Source organism: Perca fluviatilis, chromosome 4 (genome assembly GCF_010015445.1).
Source record: "Perca fluviatilis chromosome 4, GENO_Pfluv_1.0, whole genome shotgun sequence".
Taxonomy (NCBI): Eukaryota; Metazoa; Chordata; class Actinopteri; order Perciformes; family Percidae; genus Perca; species Perca fluviatilis.
This window is the reverse complement of record NC_053115.1, coordinates 21,361,444-21,388,774: the sequence shown is the minus strand read 5'-3', so window position 1 is coordinate 21,388,774 and position 27,331 is coordinate 21,361,444. Positions and strand designations below refer to the sequence as shown.

General features: G+C 39.1%; 1 protein-coding gene across 2 annotated transcripts in view; it reads left to right on the top strand.

The window, feature by feature from the left end:
* The window catches only part of atg7 (ATG7 autophagy related 7 homolog (S. cerevisiae)), a 69,584-nt gene that overhangs the window by 24,837 nt on the left and 17,416 nt on the right, over nt 1-27,331 (top strand). For both annotated transcript variants that reach the window (XM_039796862.1, XM_039796863.1), the window contains exons 15-18: nt 1,060-1,175; nt 2,766-2,841; nt 7,260-7,340; nt 12,827-12,949. In XM_039796862.1, coding sequence (XP_039652796.1) covers nt 1,060-1,175; nt 2,766-2,841; nt 7,260-7,340; nt 12,827-12,949 — 396 coding nt within the window. The remainder of the gene's footprint in view (nt 1-1,059; nt 1,176-2,765; nt 2,842-7,259; nt 7,341-12,826; nt 12,950-27,331) is intronic.

Below are 27,331 nucleotides of genomic sequence, written 5' to 3'. Positions count from 1 at the left end.
GCATGTGATTATTTTTTTTTTAATTCAACATTTTAATTGTATTTTTTTTAGAAATGGCATGTTTAATTGTGATGTAAAAAAGACGGGGGAAGATGACTGACAGCCTGTCCTATTTCCTCGCCACCCACATTCTTCCTGTGTCCATTTTTGTACACTTGACAATCTTTGTTTCTCTCAGGACTTTTTCGCATTCATGACCTTTTTGATAAGAGTATTTTATGAAAGCAATTAATCAGCTCTGACTTCTCCTAAAAATGCCATATAGCTCCAGCCCGCTGTCACAGGTTATAGTAATGTTGATTAAGAGGCACAGCTTGCTCTCACTAAAGTTCAGTTTGCTGAATGAATAAATAGAAGTTGTAGATAATGTAATAAGGATAAGTGGCTTTTGTGTTGTTTTGTCTATGGATTGAAGCAAAATGGTACAACATATTGTCAAACACACGCCATCTGTCAAAACAAAATCAGCTGGTATAACAAAGCGAAACATGCTGAGAATAAAAAAAAAAATTTTCTCGCTTTTTTTGTTTTACTGTAATGCTTACACTTTAGTGTTTGTAGCCATGCTTGTGGTGTAGCTCTATGGATCTTGGTTAGTTTGTCCGTTCATGTTTCCATCGGTCGGTTTTTGATTCAGCCATTTGGTCCAGTGTAATATTGAGTGTAATATCCAGACAACTGTTAAATGTGCAATCCAATTTAATACTGACACTTATGGGTCCATTCATGAAACTAGCATGGCTTAATTAATAGGCTTCTTCCCTGAAAGGACTCCCATAACAGTCATTGTGCAGCAAACGATATAACATTTAGCCAATAATTGCTCACTTAACCTAAGTCACATGAATAACCGCCTCATCTATACCTGATGGAACGGTTTTCTGCCTTCCAAAACACATTTGATTGGTGTTAACCTAATTGCCCAAACTTCTAATTTTCTCTTTATTCCTTATTTCAGAATAAACTCTTGACATTAGGGTAATGCACCTGATGCCATTTCTGTTCTTTCTGTACATTGTCAGTTGTTTGATTTATTTTATTGTTGTTTGTTGTAAACAGTCAACCAGGGATCGGACTCTGGATCAGCAGTGCACAGTCAGCAGACCAGGCCTGGCCATGATTGCTGGAGCCCTGGCTGTGGAGATGATGGTGTCCATTCTGCAGCACAGTGAAGGGTAAGCACAGCAGACTTACAAAAATAAATTGAATTTAATGTTAGGCCAGTTTTATGTTCATCAGGGAAACAGTGCTGATCATTTATGGTGACCCTCAGCCTGTCTTATCCTATTGCTGTGAGGAATGACCCTGATGTTCTGTGGTTGACAGCGGCACATACTGTCACACATTCTACATCTTGATTTTTTTTCCAACTAAAACACATTAAGATCAGAATCCAATAAAAGATCCTTGCATAAAGGACACTCCCCTATCTTAGTGAGCCGCCCTGATCACCAGTAGGTTTTCTGATGTTTTCTCATCAGAGCTTTATGCTGGTATCTCACTCCAGACTCAAAACTAAAGGTGATTGTACCTTTTGAGGTTGTGGCTCTTAAACTTTTTTTAGTAAGCCTTACTTGCTTACTTTTACTTTTTGATGGAGTAGCACTGCAGCTGAGGTCTTATTGCATCGCAGGTAGTATCCTTAATTTGGTTGTAGCAAAGCTCTCCGAATTTACTTGAGCCTTACTGTAGAAGCTTTGTTGCAATTTATAATCCATCTCTCACTTTTACACTTCAAAAGCTTGAACACTGATTCAGTCAGCTTTCAAGTGCACTTGGCAATCTGTACTAGCTTGATATTTGTGACTCTTAAAGTGTTTTTTTCACACCGATGGGGATGTTTTCATGCCTATTAAGTTTGCACACATGTGTTATGGAAATGTAATTGTGTGTTTGACTGTTTCGGTGAAAGTCGTACTAAAGTGGCTGCTTGCTGGGCCTGATAAGACAGCCATTTTCTCTCAGAGTGTTTTGAGATGTTATAAGCCGTTATAGAGCTGCTCTGCCTATCCTGGATAAAAAGCTTAGAAAGCAAAGAAGAGTAGGAGAGTTTTTATGTACACTCTGTACATTTATGGTTATGTAATTTTTTCCTTTACAACAATATCTCACTCTCTTGCATCTGCCCTGTCTGTGTCCTTGTTTTTCACTCATAGCTTTTTAACAGCCTTTTCTCCATCTCTGAATCTCTTTTTAATGCCCTTACAACAGCATTCACGAGAACAACAATGGGCTTTAGAAAATTGTCACATCAGGATTAATGTTGCAGCAGTTTTCTTACTTTTTAGAACCACCGTCTTTGAGCTCAGTAAACTTGATATTTTGCTATCTATGGAGAGTCAAATCTTTTAAACATGGCTAGATTTACTGGCAAGCAGGAGCTCTCAGGTCTCATAGAAAATCTAAAACCTTTTAATATTTGAGCAAATGGGATCTCTTACTTCTCAATATAGGCTACCAGATTCACAGTTTTGTGACCTAACTTTTTCATATATAGTGTAGATTTGCTACAACTGTGTATAATAAAATTAATCAGCATGCATGCATTAGGTTAATTGCTAGGCCCATACCTGATATACAATGTGTAATATTGTGTGATGTTTAGGGAGATTAATTGCCTTTTTTCTCTCTTTCAGTCAAATTTTAAATTCTAGTTTCAAAAGCCATGGCAGGAACGTTACTGAAGTTATAGTTTAATTTATGTACTAAAATAAAAATTGGAAAAAGTGTCAAATAATTTTCTCCCTCTCTTTCTCCACCCTCAGAGGCTATGCAGTGGCCAGCAGTAGTGACGACAGGATGAATGAACCTCCCACCTCTCTGGGTCTAGTGCCACATCAGGTCAGACACAAACACAAACACATGCATCCACATGTTTTATACTGAGGACACTTTATTTTGTTCGTCCAGTCACCCACCTGCCTGCCTGTCCAATAAATTCTGAAATGGCCTCTTTCTTTCTCTTCTTGTATATTTCTACTGGAGGGGTTGCTATAGATATTCTCAGGATAGAACACTGTTCTAAAATCTGTGTCTGTGCAGATTTATTTCAGATTTTGGAGTACATTTTTGAGAACACATCAACTGACTGGGGTTGCATCTACATACCAATTGTTGGGACCAATTGGGGATAGTTGGGACGTTGTGTAAAATGTAAATAAAAACAGAATACAATGATTTGCAAATACTTTTCAACCTATATTCAATTGAATACACTACAAAAACAAGATATTTAATGTTTAAACTGATAAACTTTTTTGTTTTTTTGCAAATACAGTGCCTTGCGAAAGTATTCGGCCCCCTTGAACGTTTCGACCTTTTGCCACATTTCAGGCCTCAAACATAAAGATATAAAACTGTAATTTTTTGTGAAGAATCAACAACAAGTGGGTCCCAATTATGAAGTGGAACGAAATTCATTGGCTATTTCAAACTTTTTTAACAAATAAAAAACTGAAAAAATTGGCGTGCAAAATTATTCAGCCCCTTTACTTATAGTGCAGCAAACTCTCTCCAGAAGTTCAGTGAGGATCTCTGAATGATCCAATGTTGACCTAAATGACTAATGATGATAAATAGAATCCAACTGTGTGTAATCAAGTCTCCGTATAAATGCACCTGCTCTGTGATAGTCTCAGAGGTCCGTGTAAAGCGCAGAGAGCATCATGAAGAACAAGGAACACACCAGGCAGGTCCGAGATACTGTTGTGGAGAAGTTTAAAGCCGGATTTGGATACAAAAAGATTTCCCAAGCTTTAAACATCCCAAGGAGCACTGTGCGCGCGCGTAAATTGAAATGGAAGGAGTATCAGACCACTACAAATCTAACGAAGACCCGGGCCATCCCTCTAAACTTTCAGCTCATACAATGAGAAGACTGATCAGAGATGCAGCCAAGAGGCCCATGATCACTCTGGATGAACTGCAGAGATCTACAGCTGAGGTGGGAGACTCTGTCCATAGGACAACAATCAGTCGTATACTGCACAAATCTGGCCTTTATGGAAGAGTGGCAAGAAGAAAGTCATTTCTTAAAGATATCCATAAAAAGTGTCGTTTAAAGTTTGCCAAAAGCCACCTGGGAGACACACCAAACATGTGGAAGAAGGTGCTGTGGTCAGATGAAACCAAAATCGAACTTTTTGGCAACAATGCAAAACATTATGTTTGGCGTAAAAGCAACACAGCTCATCACCCTGAACACACCATCCCCACTGTCAAACATGGTGGTGGCAGCATCATGGTTTGGGCCTGCTTTTCTTCAGCAGGGACAGGGAAGATGGTTAAAATTGATGGGAAGATGGATGGAGCCAAATACAGGACCATTCTGGAAGAAAACCTGATGGAGTCTGCAAAAGACCTGAGACTGGGACGGAGATTTGTCTTCCAACAAGACAATGATCCAAAACATAAAGCAAAATCTACAATGGAATGGTTCACAAATAAACATATCCAGGTGTTAGAATGGCCAAGTCAAAGTCCAGACCTAAATCCAATCGAGAATCTGTGGAAAGAACTGAAAACTGCTGTTCACAAACGCTCTCCATCCAACCTCACTGAGCTCGAGCTGTTTTGCAAGGAGGAATGGGCAAAAATGTCAGTCTCTCGATGTGCAAAACTGATAGAGACATACCCCAAGCGACTTACAGCTGTAATCGCAGCAAAAGGTGGCGCTACAAAGTATTAACTTAAGAAGGGGGCTGAATTTTATATTTTGCACCAATATTTAAGTTTTTATTTGTTTAAAAGGTTTGAAATATCCAATAAATTTCGTTCCACTTCATGATTGTGTCCCACTTGTTGTTGATTCTTCACAAAAAAATACAGTTTTATATCTTTATGTTTGAGGCCTGAAATGTGGCAAAAGGTCGAAAAGTTCAAGGGGGCCGAATACTTTCGCAAGGCACTGTATTCACTCATTTTGAATTTGATGCCTGAAGAGAGTGTGTGTGTGTGTGTGTGTGTGTGTGTGTGTGTGTGTGTGTGTGTGTGTGTGTGTGTGTGTGTGTGTGTGTGTGTGTGTGTGTGTGTGTGTGTGTGTGTGTGTGTGTGTGTGTGTGTGTGTGTGTGTGTGTGTGTGTGTGTGTGTGTGTGTGTGTTCCACTAGTTATCTACTGCCATTACACAATGCAGAGGAGTAGATTGAAGCTGCAGGCTAACTTCTCCGTGGTGCCACAGTGGCAACTTGTGGTGGTTTGGAGAGACTACATTTATTTACAAATGTCTGAACAAGTGCCAATACACAACGCAACATTTTTGAGTGTTTTGAACCTTTTTTCTTTTGTAAGTGTATAGATGTCACCTCTTTCAACTTTTGACCGTGAAATCTGTTCAGTCTTGAAACTTTTTAAGCACCATCCCTAAAACTCACAAAGCAGTGTTTTCCCTGACCATCTATAAAATCCATAGAAATTCTACGTGCTTGTTTAAGACTTCAGACTTTATTGTTCCCACATAAGCAACAACATACAACAGCACATAGCAACATACAATGGCAGACAACAGTACACACTCCAGTTCAGGGCAGTTCAGCGAGGCCTCTTATTTAAGGTGGCTATGGCCGTGGGGAATAGGCTCTTCCCAAAGCAAGCCTTTCTGCACCTCAGTGTTCTGTATCTGCGCACGGAGGGCAGTAGGGTAAGGTGGTGATTGTGTGATGTCCTGTGCTACTGAGGTTGCAATGCGTGCAATGGCCTTATTGTTTAACTCTTGAGAGGTTGGATGTGGGTAGACCAATTATCCTGGCAGCATTGTTGGTAATATGTGAGGTATATGAGTTTGGCCCGATTACTAACGGATAACAGGTGTAGCAGGTGGAACGGTACCGTAGGATAGGCTGAAGAAAGGATTGGGGTACATTTGTGAGTCTGAGCCCAAGCCCAATCAAATAATCTACATAATGCATGCATTATGATGTGGTGAGCGTCTGGCATCATAAGGGTGCCATGCATCACCCAGGTGGGTGCTACACATTGGTGGTGGTAGAGAGTAGTGGCACTTTGAGTGTCTAATACAGCGCTATATAAATGTAAATTATTATTGTTATTATTATTATTATTATTATTATTATTATGCTGTTTTTTTATGTTAACATTAACAGCTGATAAAACAGTACTCAAGTCAAGTCAAATAAAGTCAATTTTATTCATATAGCGAAATATCAAAAAAATTTCAAATGGCTTTGCAATCTGTACTGTGTACAACACCCTCAATTTGAATAAGTAAAAACTCCACCAAAAACACCCTTGAGCAGGCAAAGTATCTGTCACATACAGAATAGACCAAAATGGCAAAATTACAATATGGAAAATCTGAATGACAAAAGTATAGATGGATTGTAACAACATGTATGAAGAATATTATTCGGGAGGACGTCAAGCCACTTCCAGGTGCCGCCAAACACGCACATGTACATTATACTTCTTTCAAAGCTATGCATGCTCATTGTCAGGTGCACAGGCAATAGAGTGACAATAGTAGGTCTTTATTCCAGTGCCCTAAATGAGTAAGGCAGCAGTGTGGTGTTTTTAAAATCAGGAGGACTCTTTAAAGCAGTTATTGATTTTGCCTTCTTAAATGTCACAAGTCTGACATGCAGTTCCACAACAACTGTTATTAATTTCCATGTATTGTTATACACTGTAAAAAGGAGAGCTACTGTCAATGGTTGTATGAATAATTATATTAAGCAGCATACACTAGCTGGAAACACATTTTATTTATTTAACAATCCATACATACCTAGAACTCCTTTACTTAATACATCATGTTTATGAAGGTAGTGCAGTTTTATGTAGAGCTACTAGTCTGTTCAAGTCCATCTCACATGCCCAAGCTCATCCATGGGTCTGACTCACCCTTGCTTTTATTAAAAAACAGGAGGATGTGGGTATAAGAGAGGAGTAGGGAAGCAATTAAAGTAGTGTGCGTGTGCGTGTGCGTGTGTGTGTGTGAGTGAGTATTCTTTAGACAGTAAGCAAGGTAATTAACTATGATCACTGTACCCATAAATAGGAGTAAAAGCTTTCAGTAGTGAGAGGTGTGCTGAAAATGTTTCACTGAAAAAGGTAGCCTCTCTGGCACCAGAGGGCGCTCTCAGCATGCTTTTAAAATGTAGAAAACATGAAATATCGAACTACCTCCAATGTTTACTTCTTTTGTACCATTACATTTACTTTTCCTTACAAAGAATTAAGGTATCAAGGGTACTTTATTCTCTTAATGTACAGTTTCTGACATGTTGATTTTCTCTTCCACAGATCCGAGGCTTTCTTTCGAGGTTTGACAATGTCCTCCCTGCAAGCCTGGCCTTTGACAAATGCACTGCCTGCTCACCCATTGTAAGTAGCATATATTGTAACTGAATAGTTCAAATGATGTGTCTTCAGGGTCAAATCCAATTTACTAACAAGACTGTTTTGATAGTAAAAGAAAGATTGACACATAGATGCAGGTTCATATTTACTTTTTTACTTTTCAAATTAGATTCTGTTACTATGTAGCAAAATTGTTTTGAAACACAAATTGCAGCCTTAGCAGAAATAGGGGGATTCCCATCTCTCCTGTTTCCACATTGTTAAGTCAGTGGAGCTGTGTTGAAATGTTGTTCCTTGAGGAATACTGAAGACACACACACACACACACACACACACACACACACACACACACACACACACACACACACACACACACACACAGAAAAGCTGGTAAAACCATGTGGTAATAATCAGGCAGCAGTTGCTCATTGATGTCAGTAACTGTCGTATGAGTGGAATTAGCTCCCACTGCTGTGTGTGCGCGTGCGTGTGTAAAGAGTGGTTGTTGAAGGGTCCACATATCCCAAATCAGCCAAGCAGGCTAGGAGAAATTGCCTTTGTGTCTTTTTACTGCGTCGTCATTGGTCCACAGCCAATTGGCCAATCATTGCCCCAGGTGGCCCAGTGGTTAATAGCGTCCAGCAATGTGATTGGTTGGTGTACATTGGTGTAAGACCAGCGGGGGATCACAAGTTAGGGAGGGAGAAAGTAAAAAAAAAAAAAAAGGGGGAAAGCATGAGTGGGGGGGATAAAGAGAGGAAGTGCAGGGCCAAAGAAAGGGTGTTGCAGTGAGTGGAGGACTGGTTCCCTCTCTCTTTCTCCCCTGATCTCAATGCAGTCTTTGTTTCTATAAAGAGGTCATAAAGCCCCAAATCTATCACTTTCATGTGAAGAGAGAGACAAAGAGAGAGATAGAGAGAGACAGAAACCAAGAGGCAGAGGGGGGAGGGAGCTGGCTAGCTTGTACTCAAAGTTTAAAGTTTTTCCCCACCTACGCTGCTTCTGGAAAAAAAAGCAAAAACTTGAAGTTACACTCCACTTTAAGGTGTCATGTTTCTTCCTGTGTGACTGATGAGATTATTCTGTCTGTGCGGAGGGTTCATATGGTTTGATCGGGATTTGGGGGTAAAGCCTGTGTAGTCCGGAACAATGAACAACATGAGTTGGGAAAGACGATCCTTTGGTGAGGCAAGGATTAAGGTTATGTAGTGAAAATGGTGAATATGTTTTGACTCTGTTAATCCCGCCCACACACATTTTCCCTTTCTGTTCTGCATTTGCTTATGTCTTTCACTTCTTTCTTTTCTACCAGCCTCCTCCCATTTTACGTCTCCTCTTTTCTGTCTTACCTTCTCTCCCTTTCTGTTCTCCCTCCCCCATATCTCTCCTCCCTTTGTGTGTCCCTCTGTCCCTCCATCAGTCTGTTCACTGTAATGTGTGTGTGTGTGTGTGTGTGTGTGTGTGTGTGTGTGTGTGTGTGTGTGTGTGTGTGTGTGTGTGTGTGTGTGTGTGTGTGTGTGTGTGTGTGTGTGTGTGTGTGCGCATGTGTGCGTGTGTGCATGTGTGCGTGTGTCTGTCTGTGTATTCTTGCCGCAGTCAGCTGTGTGCTGCCAGGTCACTATGGAAACAAAACAATTCAGCCTCTGTCTGGGCTGTAGCAGTTCCTGTAGAGTTGGGGCTTTTTACTCTGTGTGTGTGTGTTGTGTGTGTGTGTGTGTGTTTGTGTGTTTTTCCTAACTCTTTCTCAGGCTGGAAGCCAATAAAACTACACGCCAGAGAGTAAATCACAGCTGACGTGGCTTTGTCTTAAACCATGCCAGACACCTCTTACTACAACTACTTGTACTAACACTACCAAGTACGCTACCACTATTAATAGCAAAAACATTTTTTACATTTGTTAGTGCAGTGTTAAAAAGATACTGAACTCGTCACAAACCCAGCTCAGTGTTTTCTCTGTGAAGGTATTTCTTCCTTCTGAACCTTTTTAATAACTAGAGGCGTTTTTATACTTATACTTAAAATAAATCGTCCTTATGTCACAGATTGTAAAGAATTAAAGATGATAAAGAATTAAACCTGATTTTAATGTTTAGGTACCTTTTATAAATGTACTTTGGTTCAATTTTGTATCCAACATTTATCCCTTTACGTTTTTATGGATGTGAAATACCTGGCCAAAGATAAAACCCTTCAAAGAAACTAAAATACACGGGAGTTGTACCACTACACTGAAACCAAGGCTCGAAATTGTGTGTACAAGTAAAGTGGTATAAGCATATCCATTCATCGGCCCCCTAATTTTGCTTAATTATACATTTTAAAGCTGAAACAACTAGTCATTTAATTGATTAGTCGATCAACAGACAATGAATGGGTAACAATTTGATAATCTATTGATTGTTTAAGTCAATAATAAAGCAAAAATGCCAAATATTTTCTGGCGTAACTTTCCAAATGTGAGGAATTGCTGTATTCATTATTTCCAAATTAAATGTCTTTGGGTTTCAGACTGCTTGTTGGAGCCATTCATGTTATTTTATGTTATGTCATATTTCGTAGGTATAATTAATTATGGTTTGTTATGATAGGCTGCTTGTCACGGGTGTTTTGTGAATGGGGTAAGCATATGACGTTTCAGCTCCACCCTTTTGTGCTGATCACCTATACAGGTGGTAGTGTGTGCTAGTGATTTGGGATGAATGAGCTGGCGGGAGTAGAAGGGGCACAGTTTTTTGACCGTGGTCGTGACAATTATATGTAACCGAAAGAACTACGAACATAATAAACGTTTAAGTTGTTTGTAAATCAGCTGCCACGCGTCCGAGACAATCTTTACTCCCGACATAGTGGCTCCGGGCAAAGTTGCGCCGGAGGCTGCAACATTAAGTCAAAAAGTTGGACAAAACAAGCAATTTAAAGAGCATAACTCCGGCACTGGAAAATATTTAATATTTACATTTATACCAGCAATTACTTCACTCAAGGTGAAAATTGTGCAAATGTCTAATTTTGAATAAATAACGCTTAATATTTAATTTTTCTGTGTGCTGTTTTTACGTATACTGTAGACACATATGTGTTGTACAGCAACCACGAGCATTAACTACACACACTTTATGAATAAGGCCTGAATGGTTACTCACTGACTCAGTATGGAGTTTGTGTGTTTTCAAAGCAAGTGTTTAACCTGGAATGTTGACCATACATGTTAAGAGGGGAAGTCAAAGCTGTTTAATCACCAGGAAATGTTTACTCATAGTGTACTGTAAGTGTCACATCATGGCAAAGCCACTAACCAAGAACACCCCTAGCTTTTAATTTCATTCATCCTTATGCATTAGTCCCTTATTTGCTCTGACTGTCACATAGTGATTGTCAGTGCAAAGCATGTATAATTTGAAGTATAAGTCAACTCTGTTCTTGTTAAAGCACCTCTAAACCACCAGGACCATCCAATCTATGTTTGATATCTTTAAGGATGCTACACACACACACACACACACACAGCCTATAGTGTGTGTGATACTTTCAGTAAAATACACAGTATGGACCCACGAACAACTTCAAAAAGAAGTCATCACCATTGTCAAATAAAGCTAGACGGTCGAGATTTCTGTGGCTCCATAAGGAAGGAAGCTTAAGTGCACATGTACATGTGTGTGTACATATGTGTAGCACACCATCTAATCCAGATGTTGAGGATTGTTTGTAGCTTGTCTAAATTGGAGCTATCCGTCAACAGCACACCATCTACTAAACTACTGAAACCCACCAGCACCTGATTAACACTGCAAAACCTTGTAAATGTTTCAAATCTTTTTCATGTTCATGTTTTTATTGCATATTTCCCACAATGCTTTTGGTACAGTTTAAATTAGTCAGATATTGTTGTTTATCGAGCGGTATCAACTGTGCAAGTATGTAAACATGCCAAACACTCAATTATGTAAAATTATTATTTATTACATACAGCATTTGATGTAGGTACAACTTTCTGGTCATAATTCACAACCCCATCTGATTTGAGTTGGCGACATTTTTCATATGGTATTTTAAGCTTAATAATTTACTTGTATGTCTACTGTTGATATGGACATAAGTCAAGGATGTAACTTTGTGTCTCTGTATGCATTGCTTGGAGGGACTTTATTAACTTTATCATAAGTTCATCACTGTTTCAAGTTCAAGTTGCTTTTTGTGTCATGATGAGAATCTATATTTCAACAAAGTGGGGTTTGGTCGTTGGCGTCTCATGTAACCGATCCTGTGGATGGAAGAATCAAAGAAATAAAAGAGAAGGAAGGAAAGAAAAGGGAGCTTGAAACGATGAATGAGTGACACATCAGTGTGTATTGTGTGCAGTGTGTCTGGCTCCAAGGCTGGACGCCAGGTCAGTCTGCGAACACACACACACACACACACACACACACACACACACACACACACACACACACACACACACACACACACACACACACCTGCACAGACATTGATGCACACTGTGTAGATGTCTGAGGCAGAGGTAACCCTACACCTGCAGAGGAGAGTCTGTGGGCGTCCATGAAAGGCTTGGCCAAGCTTAGGAAGGCAGTGTGTGTGTGTGTGTGTGTGTGTGTGTGTGTGTGTGTGTGTGTGTGTGTGTGTGTGTGTGTGTGTGTGTGTGTGTGTGTGTGTGTGTGTGTGTGTGTGTGTGTGTGTGTGTGTGTGTGTGTGTGTGTCTGTGTGTGTGTGTGTGTGTGTGTGTGTGTGTGTGTGTTAAAGAAGGTATGGGTATTTGAAGTCAGTACTGGTATAAGATCAAGGTAAACATGTCAGGGTGAATTCAGAGGTGCTGAGTTGTGTTGTTTTTCACAGGTTGTGCTTATGGACCAAAGTGACAAGGGTGCATTTTAATTTTATACCATTAATTCACTTTTTAGAGAGTTTTTGCCATATCATAATGTTTTTTCAACTCAAAGTGTACACATCAGACTCAAAAAGGGCTTTAACCAAGCATCTAATGGCGTGTGAAAAGAAAACTCTTTTAGAAATGTCTTACAATACGTAATGTTTTACTTGAAAGTCAAGAGGTGCATTCATGTTGGTTAACCTTTTTTACTCTTGTAACTTGAAGCTGACCTTTTAAGAAAATAACAAAAAAAAATGTTTTAGTTATCGTCAAGCATCCTCCAATAAAGTTTATAACGTGCTGTAGTGGAAATGTATAGCATTTATAGGTAGACGCCTCACTAACACACATTACAGCTTCTTGATGTTCTCTCTTTTGTCAATTTTGTCAAGTACTCTGTATGTTCCAAATCATTAGAGAAGTGATGGTTATGCTGGTCAACTGTTGTTTACACATTGATTTTAATGAAGAGTGTAAAACAGGCTCCCATGCTATGATACTCAATATGCACCTTGGACCAATCAGTCAGAACGGAAGTGTTGGTATCCTATCAATAGACATTACATTTCTTTTTAAATCACCCCGAATTGGTCTTTCTTTATGTTGTTTTTTTGTCCAGGTCCTGGACCACTATGAGAGGGAAGGTTTCAACTTCCTGTCCAAGGTTTTTAATTCTTCCCACTCATTCCTGGAGGACCTGACAGGGCTGACACTGTTACACCAGGAGACACAGGCTGCAGAGGTAAATCACACTCTTATACAGCTGCACAAAAAGATACACAAAACCTGCTGCACTAAGAGACACGGGTGTACACATGTACATGGATAAAAACACGTCACACACAACACTGTGAACAAGAGAAAATCATATTCATGTTTATCTGTCTTGTTGGTTGTTCTATTTTATTTATAGTGTCAAATCACAACAGATATTATCTCAGGACATTTAACAGATAGAGCACCCAACAATTCCACCCAAGAGCATGCATTTGGAGCATGCAGTTGGTGCGACAGTGGCATCCATAATGTCCATAATAGGGAAAAAGGGTCCCCTCCCTGGAGCTGCTGACCTGACACACTTGACATGCACTTTGTGAAGGAGACATAGGATTTGGGGGAGCCTTGCCCATCTTTCTGGCAGAGGTCACTAATAAACCTAAAAAGCACTGCAAAGGCATGCCGTCAGGAGCGGATGAAATTTGCTCTAAGATGCCGATGGCTCTAGATATTTCTGAATGTCATAGATTGTTGGTTCCTATTTTTAAAAAGGGAGCAGAGGCTGTTTCCCAATTATCGGAGTATGACACAGCTGTGCCTTCCTGGGAAATCCTGATGTTGGATATGAGGTTGCAGCCGATTGTGGAACCTCAGATCCAACAGGAGGCATGCACTTACGTAGACCAGCTCTTCACTCCTGCAAGCATCCCGAAAGGGTTTGTGATGTGTGGACGTGCTGTGGAAGTTCTTATGTTGGTGTTCACATAAGCGTTGTGGTCTCTGGGGTGTCTTGTAGGTGATTCTGTGGGATAATGGGGTGCTGCATCTGCTATTTGTGTAACTAGAGTGAGAGTGGTCAGTCCATTACATCCTTAGTGTGCATTGTACTTCACCAAGGTGGTGTTGTGATTTTCATGGTCAACTTCTTCAGGCAAGGCTAAGTAATAGAAAGTATCCACTTTGGTCATCTCAGAATTGAATCTCTGCTTTTTGCAGGTATTTCTACATATATTTCAATATTCGGCCTTGCCTGGGAATGCCTCAGGAGAAGTTGGACATCATGGCTGGGGAGAAGGACTTTTTTTTGCTTAGCTTGCTGGAGCCTTGACCTGGCCCCAAATAAGGGGCAGAAAAACTAAAGCCTCTTGTAAGAATTTCATTAGTAGGACTTCTCAAATGAAATGTTTAATTGGAGCTACACTGTTTTAATTCAAAGGCAGAGATATATTTGGTCCCGTAACCTTGTTCTAATTATTCTGTTGTCATAGCAGCACTCAGTTTATGTCTATGGAACGACGAGCGGCAAAACGTTCCAACAAACATCCAGAATACTTGGTGGTAAAATATGGGTGGTTTTCCTCAAGACTGCTCTGACATGAGACAGAGGGAGTGGAGGGAGAGTGTGTGTGTGTGTGTGTGTGTGTGTGTGTGTGTGTGTGTGTGTGTGTGTGTGTGTGTGTGTGTGTGTGTGTGTGTGTGTGTGTGTGTGTGTGTGTGTGTGTGTGTGTGTGTGTGTTGTTGGGTTGGGTCTGGTCATGCCGAGCTGTGGGAAAATCCCACGTACTTTCTCCCCAACTCCTACTCATAACACACATATGGAGGAGGGGAGAAGAGAAAAGCAAGGACACACGAGGGAAAGGAGGAGAAAAGGAGCGTAGATAAGAGAAACCGTGAAGGGAAAAACGATGAGTAGAAGAAAGAATGGAAAACAAAATAGGACAGGAGATGAAATAGAAAGTAGGAGTAAGTGAAGAATTATATTTATATATATCTTCTCTTTCACTCTTAATACCTCATTCCCTCTCCTGCTATCAATCTTGAACTCGTCCCCTATCATTCTCTCTGTTACGATTATTCCCCCCCCCCTCCTTTGATGAAGTGTGTTGAAGAATCTGGCATAGGTCCCGCTCTTCTCAATCAGAAGATGGAGAGATTGTTTTGATTGCTCAGCCCACTAGCGCCAGAAGTCTTAGCGCCTGTTTCCTGAACACAGATAATAGCTATTCCAAAAACTACTGCACTTGGAGGACATCCCTTTAAGTTTTTTTTCCTATTCCAGGAAGGGACAGAAGTTCTTCTCCCGCTCCTTAAAGCATATTATTACTTACTGTATTTCATGCGGGAACCCACTAACCCATATTTAAAGAAGTACCAGCCAAAAATAATGACAATTCTCAATGTAAAAATTAAGGGTTTAAAAGGTTCTTGTGGGATACCTTTTTTATGTAAACATATTGGAATTGTTTACAGCTATGAGTCATCATTGGATAATTATTATCGTATCCACTTCTACTACTTTTACTGACTCGTTGAACGTGTCATTGCTTTAAGAAGGTTTTTCCTGTATCCTTAATTTAGACGTACTGTAGATCTGGGATTTTTAAAGTATGTGTCAGCCTAATGACTGATTAGGAACGCACTATAACTGGTTATGTAGTACAAAATATTAGTGCATGGATTACAGTGGATTTAAATGACTATTTTTTTTTACAATGCTCTCTTCTTTCCCTAAAGCATGGTACTGAATTCATTACAGGCAGTGTGTTTTTGCATGTTTAAGTTTGTGTAACCATTCTAAACTATAATCTATGTCACCAGATAGCAGTACTATGTAGTTATGGCCTATTTTAGGCAAGTTTGAAACCTGAGAACTACTTTTTATGCAGTCATAACAGGGTTTGGGGGAAGTTCAAGTTTTTTTTTTTTTTTTTTTTTTTTTTTTTTTTTTTTTTTTTTTTTTTTTTTTTTTTTTTTTTTTTTTTTTTTTTTTTTTTTTTTTTTTTTTTTTTTTTTTTTTTTTTTTTTTTTTTTTTTTTTTTTTTTTTTTTTTTTTTTTTTTTTTTTTTTTTTTTTTTCTGTTTTTTTTTTTTTTTTTTTTTTTTTTTTTTTTTTTTTTTTTTTTTTTTTTTTTTACATATGACAATTAATAAAATATTTAAAGTTTAGCATGCAACATGGTGCATCTTTAGTTTCATGAGTGTGGCGAGGAAAAGCAAACATGACAAACCGTTTTAAATATTCATGGCATGATCTGTACTTGTACTGTACTTTTCCCCCCTTTTAATCTAAATTTGGTATGGCCAGTTTCCCTTGCATACTACAGTCCTTGTAACTGTTTTCTCCAGTGTCATTACCCAGAGTGTAAGGCTTCAGTATACTTCAAACAAAGTGCTAGAAATTGGCCAAAAATGATGTTCGAATATTCCTTCTAAAAAAACATGTTTGAATATCTTTGTGCGTTATTTCCACAAGAGGGCAAACCAATACAACGGGAGACAAACTACTTGTATAGGTATATGGATTTCAACATGAACATGTATTTTAAAAGATCACATACCTACACATTACATAATAAACAAAATAATGTCCTAAATAATGTAAAACTTAATTTAAGGACCGCATGGCCGAGGCAGGATATGACGCGGATTACACCGCGGTCACGTAACCGGTCCGTCATTTTCTCTTGCCATTTCTTGAATTTGTCTGATGATTTCAGCGTTGATCAATCAAGACCTCCCAAGAAGATTGTTATACTCAGTTGTTTCAACAAACACCCAAAAACGACATATGTTTACGCTCATGTGAAAAGCACTCTAGTGGCTGTAGGAATTATGACTCTTCAGTGATTTGTTTGAACGGTTTTAGAAGGCACAAACAAATGATTCCTCCTGCCGATTGTCATTTCATCTAGACAGGAGGAGTTTTGCAAGGCATGAACATGTCGTTTGACTCGTTTAAATTTTACTGAGGCCTTTAGACTGCCACACGTCTTGGCTCATCCACGGTTTCTCCAGACACGACTTTTCTTCACTTTACATTTGACAAGTCATGTGGTTGGTTAAATGTAGTTAAACATAATTAACATTTAACAGATTGACTAACCATAATAGAAATGCCTCTTTACCAAAGGTAAGTAGTCGAGTTGGATCTGAGTTCAGCTAGCCCAGTTTGGGAGGAAGGGAACCAGATTAGATGACACTCATTGGCCTATTCAGATCAACACCCAACGCATGTTCAACCCTAAAAGGAGTATACAAGGGGGTTAGCTGAACTAAACTCACCCCTTTTGCTAAGCATTTAAACAAACGAATGTTAAACCAGGTATCTTTGTCGTAGTGCAGATACGTGTTAGCATGTCAGAACAGGGTGTTGTGTTGGCTGATTAGCCTTCCGGAGTGTAACCTTGCTGTAGAGTGCTTGGTCGGACAAATCAACACACACGCAACTCTTAAAGAGCCGGAGAGGATATGAGTGTCAGTACAGGATGTTGTACCTCTCCTCTGACGCACCCACCCGCTGTTTTTGGCTTGGCAGATTCAATTATTTAAAATACTGTATATATTCATCCATACATGCACATAAAGGGGGGTCAGGCTAATCTCTAATAAGTAAGTGAACAAAGGAGATGAATTTTCTCCATACAAAATCAAAGTATTATTATAGCCCTTTTCTATTATTAGCACAATATAAAAGAGCTATACACAGCATGAAAACCTGGTCCGTGTACTTTTTCGTTCATTCGATTTTCATTTCATAAACAGGTATTAAAAAACAAAAAACGAATGGTTATTTGATTTTCGTTTTAAAATACGACATTTGAAATTGAAATACAATGCGTTTTTTCTTTTTCATGGTCGAAATGGGATGGGAGAAATTTTAAAATATGCTGTGATTTTCATTTTCTATTTTATATAACAAAAATAAAATCACTCGAAACACAGAAAACGAAAAAAGGCTTGTTTTTTATATTCAGAGACCGGATGTTGTTATTTCCCAGGCAACAGCGCGCCTAGCCTACCAGTGTTCAGCCCAGGCCAAAATTACTTTGGAAACCTAGCTATACTCTTGATAATCCTTGGGGGAATTTTATTTCATAATGTCACATGTATTTATTACCCCTCTCCCTGCCTCCCTGTCTCTACCCAACGCGCAGACAACTTCGCCCGAAGAGATCGAACCAGCGGAGCAAATAGACTTCGGTTCACGGCTGTAACGTTACCGTTACGCCACCGTTAACAATCCCAGCAAACGTTCTGTTGCTGCCGTTGCTTGCTGATCTGGCAGAGAGTCACCGGGGTTCGGGATCAGATCATGGGGATCAGACCTCCGGTGCTGGGTCTAATATTGTAATATTAGCTGCTGCTGCTGCAGCTAGCTAGCAGCTAGCCACCAGCCCTGTGACCTCGGTCCTCGCGGTTCGCTCCCCGGGACTGACTCTGCAGAGCTGGCGTTACCCGCTCTATGATCAATGAGCAATGATCAAGGATTACCAAATTTCTCTCATATTGCTCCTCATAACCACTGAAAACTGTCAAAAATCTAACCCAAAGTACAATTATTATGGACGTTAGCTGACATTAAGGGTTTCTGCTTCATTAAAAACGTGGTTAAGCTTTTTCACGTTAAGCGATTTTTTATAAACAGTGATCAAAAAATCTAACCCAAAGTCGTTATGGACGTTATCTGACTGATAACTGACTGATATCTGATTGATCATTGTTTAGGTACATTAAAGTTAAGCTGTTTCACGTTAAGCGTTTTAGAATGTCCCGGCTGCAGCTGAGGGAATCTGTAGCCTATAACTTCCGTTTTTTGCCCCCCTTTACATAAATATACATATGGCTATGAAATCGATCATGAAATACAGGCTTTAATCATAATAGTTCAATAGCCTAAATACATGTATGTTTTACTATGTATTTCGAGGGACTTTTATTTATTCCATCTATTTATATGCACGTTATATTTAAGGGAAGTTTGGTTATCTCACAGACTCAGACTAAAAGCAGCAGCAAGCCTGCCTGACATCAGTGCATCATAGCATATCACTATCTGCAAATAAAATAAAATATGAATAAATCACGAGCGCGGCAGATTCCCAGCTCAGCTAGAGCGGGTAACGCAGCTCTGCAGACGGACCAGAGTCAGTCAGCACCGGGGAGCGAACCGTTGGGACCGAGGTCACAGGGCTGGTGGCTAGCTGCTAGCTAGCTGCAACAGCCGCTAATATTAGAATAGACCCAGCACCGGAGGTCTGATCCCCATGATCTGATCCCGAACCGCCAGATCAGCAACAGAACGTTTGCTGGGATTGTTAACGGTGGCGTAACGGTAACGTTACAGCCGTGAACTGAAAGTCTGTTTCCTCAGCTGGTTCGATTGGGGCGAAGTTGTCTGCGGCGGGTAGAGACAGAGAGTCAGAGGGAGGCAGGGAGAGAGGGTAATAAATACATGTGGCATTATGAAATAAAATCCCCCCCCCAAGCATTATCAAGAGCACAGGTTTCCAAAGTAATTTTAGCCTGGGCTAAAAGCAACACTGGTAGGCTATGCTGGCGCTGTTGCCTTGGAAATGACAACATCCGGTCTCTGAATATAAAAAAAAACAAGGCTTTTTTTATTTCTATTTCCGAGTGATTTTATTTTTGTTATATGAAATAGAAAATGAAAATCACAGCATATTTTTTAATTTCTCCCATCCCCATTTGACCATGAAAAGGAAAAAACGCATTGTATTCCAATTTCAATTGCTGTATTTTAAAACGAAAATCAAATAACCATTCGTTTTTTGTTTTTTAAGTCTGTTTATGAAATGAAAATCGAATGAACGAAAAAGTACACGGACCAAACCTACACATAATAATCCCGTGGTGCATTTGCTTCAATACAAATTTGATGCTGTAGTGGAGGAGTCTAGTTAGGTGGTAGCTATTGAATCATTTAGTAATTGTAGTGAGGGGAATGTTAGATTATAATCTTTTATGTATATACAGTACAGGCCAAAAGTTTGGACACACCTTCTCATTCAACGCATTTTCTTTATTTTCATGACTATTTACATTGTAGATTCTCACTGAAGGCATCAAAACTATGAATGAACACATGTGGAATAATGTACTTAACAAAAAAGTGTGAAATAACTGAAAACATGTCTTGTATTCTATTTTCTTCAAAGTAGCCACCCTTTGCTCTGATTACTGCTTTGTACACTCTTGACATTCTCTTGATGAGCTTCAAGAGGTAGTCACCTGAAATGGTTTTCCAACAGTCTTGAAGGAGTTCCCAGAGATGCTTAACACTTGTTGGCCCTTTTGCCTTCACTCTGCGGTCCAGCTCACCCCAAACCATCTCGATTGGGTTCAGGTCCGGTGACTGTGGAGGCCAGGTCATCTGGCGCAGCACTCCATCACTCTCCTTGGTCAAATAGCCCTTACACAGCCTGGAGGTGTGTTTGGGGTCATTGTCCTGTTGAAAAATAAATGATGGTTTCTTGGCCCAAACAAATATCTTCTGCTTGTTGCCTCTCCTTAGCAGTGGGTTACGCTTGGTCTTCCTTTCCTCATGTGAGCCAGTTTCGTTGTAGCGCTTGATGGTTTTTGCGACTGCACTTGGGGACACATTCAAAGTTTTCGCAATTTTCCGGACTGACTGACCTTCATTTGTTAAAGTAATGATGGCCACTCGTTTCTCTTTACTTAGCTGATTGGTTCTTGCCATAATATGAATTCTAACAGTTGTCCAATAGGGCTGTCGGCTGTGTATCAACCTGACTTCTGCACAACACAACTGATGGTCCCAACCCCATTAATAAGGGAAAAAAACTCCACTAATTAACCCTGACAAGGCACACCTGTGAAGGGAAAACCATTTCAGGTGACTACCTCATGAAGCTCATTGAGAGAACACCAAGGGTTTGCAGCGCTATCAAAAAAGCAAAGGGTGGCTACTTTGAGGAATCTAAAATATAAGACATGTTTTCAGTTATTTCACACTTTTTTCTTAAGTACATAATTCCATATGTGTTCATTCATAGTTTTGATGCCTTCAGTGAGAATCTACAATGTAAATAGTCATGAAAATAAAGAAAATGCGTTGAATGAGAAGGTGTGTCCAAACTTTTGGCCTAACTGTATTTATTTTGTATTATTTAATGTAAAATACTATTTAGTGGCTCTGCAGTTTCCTGAAAGGTGCTATACAAATAAGATGTATTATTATTATTATTATTATTATTATTATTATTATTATTATTATAGCATGCCATGCTATTAAGTAACTCAGATTAAACCATACATTGGACATTGGATTAGTAAAATTGAAAAAAATGTGTGTGGTTACTGTATCTTCTCAGTGCCACCACACTTGTATACTCATGTGATATCAGAGGAAGCCCACGATCATTGGTCATTCTTCATATTATATATTCCTATCCTCATTTTCAGTAATGGATGCCATTTGCTAGCGTGTATGTGTTCCTGCACACAGTAACTGGACTAAATGTGAACGCCCCATACAGAGGATGCGTGACCCTCTCAGCACAAAGGGTCTTTCTGCAGAGATCATGTTCCACTCCCTTCCACCTACTCCAACTGCGCTGCCAGTAAGTCACAAGATAAAAACGTTTGCATTGAACTTTGAGAATAATGTGTCACTTGTCACACTACTTTCCTTATTTGGTTTGATCTTGTGACATTTTATTTAAATAAAATGACAAGTTATTAACATGAAATTGTAAAATTGCTGTCAAACTCAGCATTTTATTATTTAGTATAATGTTTTCCTAACAGTTTTATGACCAAAACCCCTTATGTAGTTGACACAAATGGAGGTCCTGTAGGATTCAGTACAGAACTGGTTAACACAGAGGAGGTTTATATTGTGTTTTAATATAGTTTTATTTATGCAGTAACACTGTTGAGGGTGTAACCTTTGTTTTTACAACATGATCATCTCACTGTCGTATTTTGAAATGAAATCATTGTAAAATTACCTCAATCCCTACTTAATAATATGAGACCTTCCTGGAAGTTTCCAGGTCCAGGACTCCTTGGAGTCTGGGGCCCCCAATTAGTTTTGGAGCTGATACTCCACACCAGGGCTTCACATGAGATCTGTGTCTTGCTCAAGAACAGTTCAACAAGACACATTTACAGTTCGGAGAATCGTATACATGGGCAATTTCTCTGCCAATTACTAGCTAAGTCTTTTGGTTTTACAAGATGATGCCCAAAGTTTGAACCATACTGGACTTCCAAGTAACATTTTTAAGATAACCTCTTGGTAAAAATCCTGGTCTTTACACGGTCCTCTTTTGGGCCTGATTCCAGTACGCAGAGGCAGCGTTTAGTAACATATAGACACCTCTGTTACTCCAGATCTGTGTGTTTGTCTGTTCGATAGCAATCTGTGCGTCATCAGATGCCACTAATCATCATCACCTTGAGTCATGCTAATGCGTTACCCAACCACCCACGCTTGACCCTGTTCTGGTCTGTGCTTCTCTACGTAAAAGAGTGTGCTGATGATAAAGTTGATTTAGTTATGTTGGCTCATCACCCAGCAGCTTGGGAAACACACTACACACAAGCATGTATACACACACACACACACACACACACACACACACACACACACACACACACACACACACACACACACACAGTCATACTGTATGCTCTTTTCCTCCTCTTTCCCTCTCTCTCTTTCTCAACCCCACACACACACACACACATACACACACACACACACTTGAGCATCAGAGGGCCCCATGTATGTCAGAGCTTTATCCAAACACAGCTACGGTTGCTACATGCTACAATTATTACCAGATGGACTCGGGGAAAGTCTGCTTTTTCATTAGCACACTGCACCCTCCTGTGAGACCGAGAGAGAGAGAAAATGGGGAAGGAGAGACATTTAAAAAAATTGTATTCATTCCAAATCATGTGCAATTAACCTTTGTCAACCATTGTCCTTGAATTGTTGTATGTTATAATTTCCCTTTTTTCTCCATTTATTTCAAGCTCCGATTAAATCACATTTTTTTTGTGTTATGTTTCCTAAACATCCAGTTTTATGTCAGTTTATATCAAAGTCCCACCCTTTTCTTCTTTGCTATCTTACATTCGAGAGAGAGTATAAAGAGATTCTATTACACAAAATGTGATGACAGATTGTGATCCAGCCACCCCACCCCAAACTACAACTTTGTCCTTTGTCCCTAAAACTAACAGCAGTCACATGAATTGGAAAAACTGCACGCAAAAGTTAATTAATCAGTTAGTTGAACAAAAATGTTGATAATTGTTTAGGTCATTTATCAAGGCAAAATGCCTAATGTTCACTCACAAATTCTCCATTTTATAATTCAATTAATGAATACCATACCAATACCATATTGTTTGAATAAAACAAGAAATATAATGTCACATTGGCTGCTTTATTCACTATTTTATGACGTTTTAGAGATGATTAAACAATGAAGCCAGAATTTAAATAATTTTTAGCTGCTGCCCAAGTCTGAAGTATAATTTTTGCGACATTGCCACCATCATTATTGATTCAACCTTTATTTAAACTTGAAAGATCATTGAGGGGCAACCCTCATTTACAATGACAATCGTAATTACAAAGACAACAACAAAACAACAACACAGAAAAGAATACACCTTCATAAGAAAGATAAAAAGACAATAAAACTTTTTGAATTGAAAAATTGATAAATATAATTCGAAAAATAAATTAGGATAATATGGATACAAAAGAAAGTACCCTTGTGTAAAGCAAGTACAAGTAGAAGTTTGCAAGTTTAAAACCAGATTTAAAAATTGTCCAAATGGCACGAGTGAGTTTATTTTAAGAAAGTGCTGTAATTTGTTCCAGGAGTCAGGGGCACTAAAGTTAAAAGCAGTTTTTCCAAGTTCGGACTGAGCTCGTGGAACATGAAGCAAAAGCCAGTCAGCAGAGCGAGTCTGATAATGTCCCTCTGAGTAACAGAGAAGTTCTGTAAGGTAAGATGGCAGTTTTCCAACAAGAGCCTTTTAGATAAAGAGATACCAATGAGTATCATGTCTCTCTTGGAGAGAAGACCACCCAACACTTTCATATAAAATACAATGATGTGTACCATAAACATGACCGGTTATGAATCTCAAGGCGAAGTGATAGACTGTATCCAGAGATTTAAGTGTTGAAGAGGATGTGTGTCTATAAATCACATTACCGCACTCCAGGACTGACATGAAAACTGCTTCAACAACCCTTTTTATACAAAACATAGGGAAGATGCTTTTATTTCTATTTCTTTAGCTTGTCGTTCCACTGCTACAGCGTCAAACATTCAGTTTTTGCATTACACATGCATGCGATATAGACATGCCTCCTTTGCGTCTGGCTCCCTTGCTCTATAAATGGGGTTGATGGCAAAGTGAAGGCCAATGTCACTCTGAAGTCTTTGTGCTTTTCAATTCTTAAATGAATTCCCTCTCAGTAACAACATCTCGTTTCAAGCAGAAAGATGTCAAGAAGGAGTTATAATCTCTGCACCATTTCTTGGGTAAAGTAGTAAAACATTCACACATTCAATTTAGCACACAAAAATGGGCAGTTTTTTACATGTCTATTTTTCTGTGAAGAACTATAATATTGTACTAATTATTATAAATGAAATGGAGATAACGATCTAAGAAAGTTAGTTGTGTTGAGTTTGTAAGCAGTCGTTGATTTTCAGAGAAATTCATTATTTCTTTCACTTACAGAAATGTGAAATATGTATGCAGATAAGCTTACAGTCCTTCCAGGAAACCTACAAGGGAATTATTAGGAAAATATGTTGACATTCCATACCGATATGTAAAAATACTAATAATTAATTACATTTATATAGTAAGTACTGTATAATTTGCCTGTTTCTTCTCACATTCATCCTGCATGTTTTATTTATTTATATATATATTAATGACAAACATAAAGTGCACACAGACACACGTATGTCACCATGTATGACTGGTACTAAGCATGTGTGTATTTATGTCCGGTATGTATCCCAGCTATGTCTGTTTGACATCTATTGCACTGCTAATTATAAATGTGTGCTCTACTTGCAGGGATGCATGTCAGCTATGTACAGACACCTCCTATGCTTCATTTCTGTACATAGTTCCTGTCTCCCTCTTGATCGCTGTCTTTCTCACACACGCATGCACATACATGTTCAGTACTATATATATATATATATATATATATATATATATATATATATATATATATAGTCCCATATAGTTGGTCTAAATCTTCCTAGTTCTTTACAGGCTAAATTCAGCAGCTTTATGTCAGTCCGTGGCTTGACGTATAACCTTTCTTGCTGACCTCCCTAACCCTCTCCTGAGTGTTTGAAGGTTTTTCTCCCTTATACAGTAGATGTGAATATATTTTGGTAGTACATTCCTGGGTAGCTATATTTGTGAATAATTATTTACCTGACAACTGTCCCAACTTCAGATTTCAACTGACTTTGCATTGTGTCCTCCTAGGTTACAAATTATTCTGCATATATCTTGTTGTTGAGAAATATTATGTGAAATGTTTGGGACTCCCAAGGTTGGCATGTATGTGATTCTGTATTTACTATATAGTGCATAATAGCAGCCATAGTAGATAATAATATATATTTTTTTATTTCTCAGCTTTGTCTACATCTTTTCAACCCTCTTAGAGCACATTTCTTCATGAGCTATCAGTGCAGTGCAGCGTCTGGCCAAAAACTACATGTACACAAAGGCTGCCCTGGTGGACTGATGCCAGAGTGAGACAAACCCATACAAACTGAATTGAAAACATTTTAAATAGAAGGAGTTAGTACAAATTTGGCAATCAAGATGAAAACACAGAAAAACCTGTTACAGAAGTGATTTTATCCTATATAACATATCCAAATTATTTTTGCTGAAAGTATAATTTTATTACAGTCCAAGCAGTCCTAGTATTACTTACTTGCATAATTTATTCTTTTTAATTAGATCTTGAAATCATAAAACAGACACTGGATCTTTTATACCAAGCTGTTTTTCAATTAAGGTTTACAATAGGCCTATTTAACTCCATTCATTCACCATGAGAATCATAAAAAGTCTAAATTGCTCATGGACATCAGAGAGGACAAATCATCTGTTAAATAACACACATTCTGTGTCAGGGCTGATACTCATCCAGAACTTTGGTCAGGTGGGCCAGCTCTGTCATCACCCCCACCCCTTTTCCGTTTCTGGAGCTGAGGTAATCTGAGTCTAGCAGTGTTAATAGCAAAATACCAGTCACATATAAATGACCAGGGGCCTCATGTATAAACGTTGCATACGTACGAAAAGCTTGCGTACGCTGGTTTTCCCGCACACGGTGTGATTTATAAAAAATAACGACGCAAACTTTTGAGCAGACGTGAGAAAGTGCGGGCCGTCCGCAAAGTCTTTTCTGGCTCTGTGACGTGGCGAATTCTAATCTAAGGAGGCGGGACGCATGGATCCATCTCCCCAGGAACAAACGCTGTGTTGGGTGGGCAAACTCATGTGATGCCTAATTGATCCCATGGATGATTTGTAGGCTATTAAGTGAACAAGGTGTAGGAAGTGACATGACCCGACTCGGTCCACCAAACACTGGGCCGTCTTGACTGTCTTGATTCTGCACATACAGTATTTCTGTTACTGTAGTCCTATTTACTATTTCATTATTTCATCCATGCGTGGCGCAGCAGATACGTGGGTGGGGTCACCCTCGCGCTGGACTCAGTTTCACTGAGCCTACTAACACTTAGAAATCAGTGCGTTCAAACTGCTTATTGTGCGTAATTTGGACTGATAGTCTGGCAGCCCAGAGCCTTTTGATCAAACGAAAAGAGTACCAATATTTGAGCACAGGGGCATCCAGGGGATGACCTCTCATATGCAGATATGGATGTCTGCTGGAGCCCCACTGCTCACATGAGTCTGGGTTCGGTGGGATGTGCTTTTTCATTTCAAGGTGGTTTCATGTGGTACCTCCTTCGTTTGATCTAGGCCACACATGTCAAACTCAAGGCCCACGGGCCAAATCCGGCCCCTTGCAGATTTAGATCTGGCCCGTATATCAGTTTGGGTTCACAATACATTTTGGCCCTCCTAGTTGTGCACCAAACCAAAAACACATGACAGTGTTTTTTTAACTGAAATTACCTGACATTCAAAGCAGAATATGGCAGATTTGCTGACTCTGAGACTCAGAAATTCCCCCAGAAGAAGAGTTTAATATTCAGGCTGTGAAACAGGTTGTTGTTGTTGTTGTTGTTGTTAAAAAAAAAAAAGATCATTGTTTTTGTGACTCCCGCAAGGAAATTAGATTTCCAGCAGCAGAATTTAGCATCTTACAAAACACTCTTTAAATAGAAAAAAGGATAGAAAAAATACAGTATAAGAATAACAATAAACAGTTAATAAATAAATGACATTTAGCATAAATTAGCAGTTAAGAGCAGTTAGTGTCCAGGTATGTATGTGAGTAGATTATTAATAATTTATTGCACAGTGTTCTGTCCTCTTTACCCTATTTCCTCCTCCCCCCGAGTGAGGAGATGTACAGTATGATGGCATGAGGG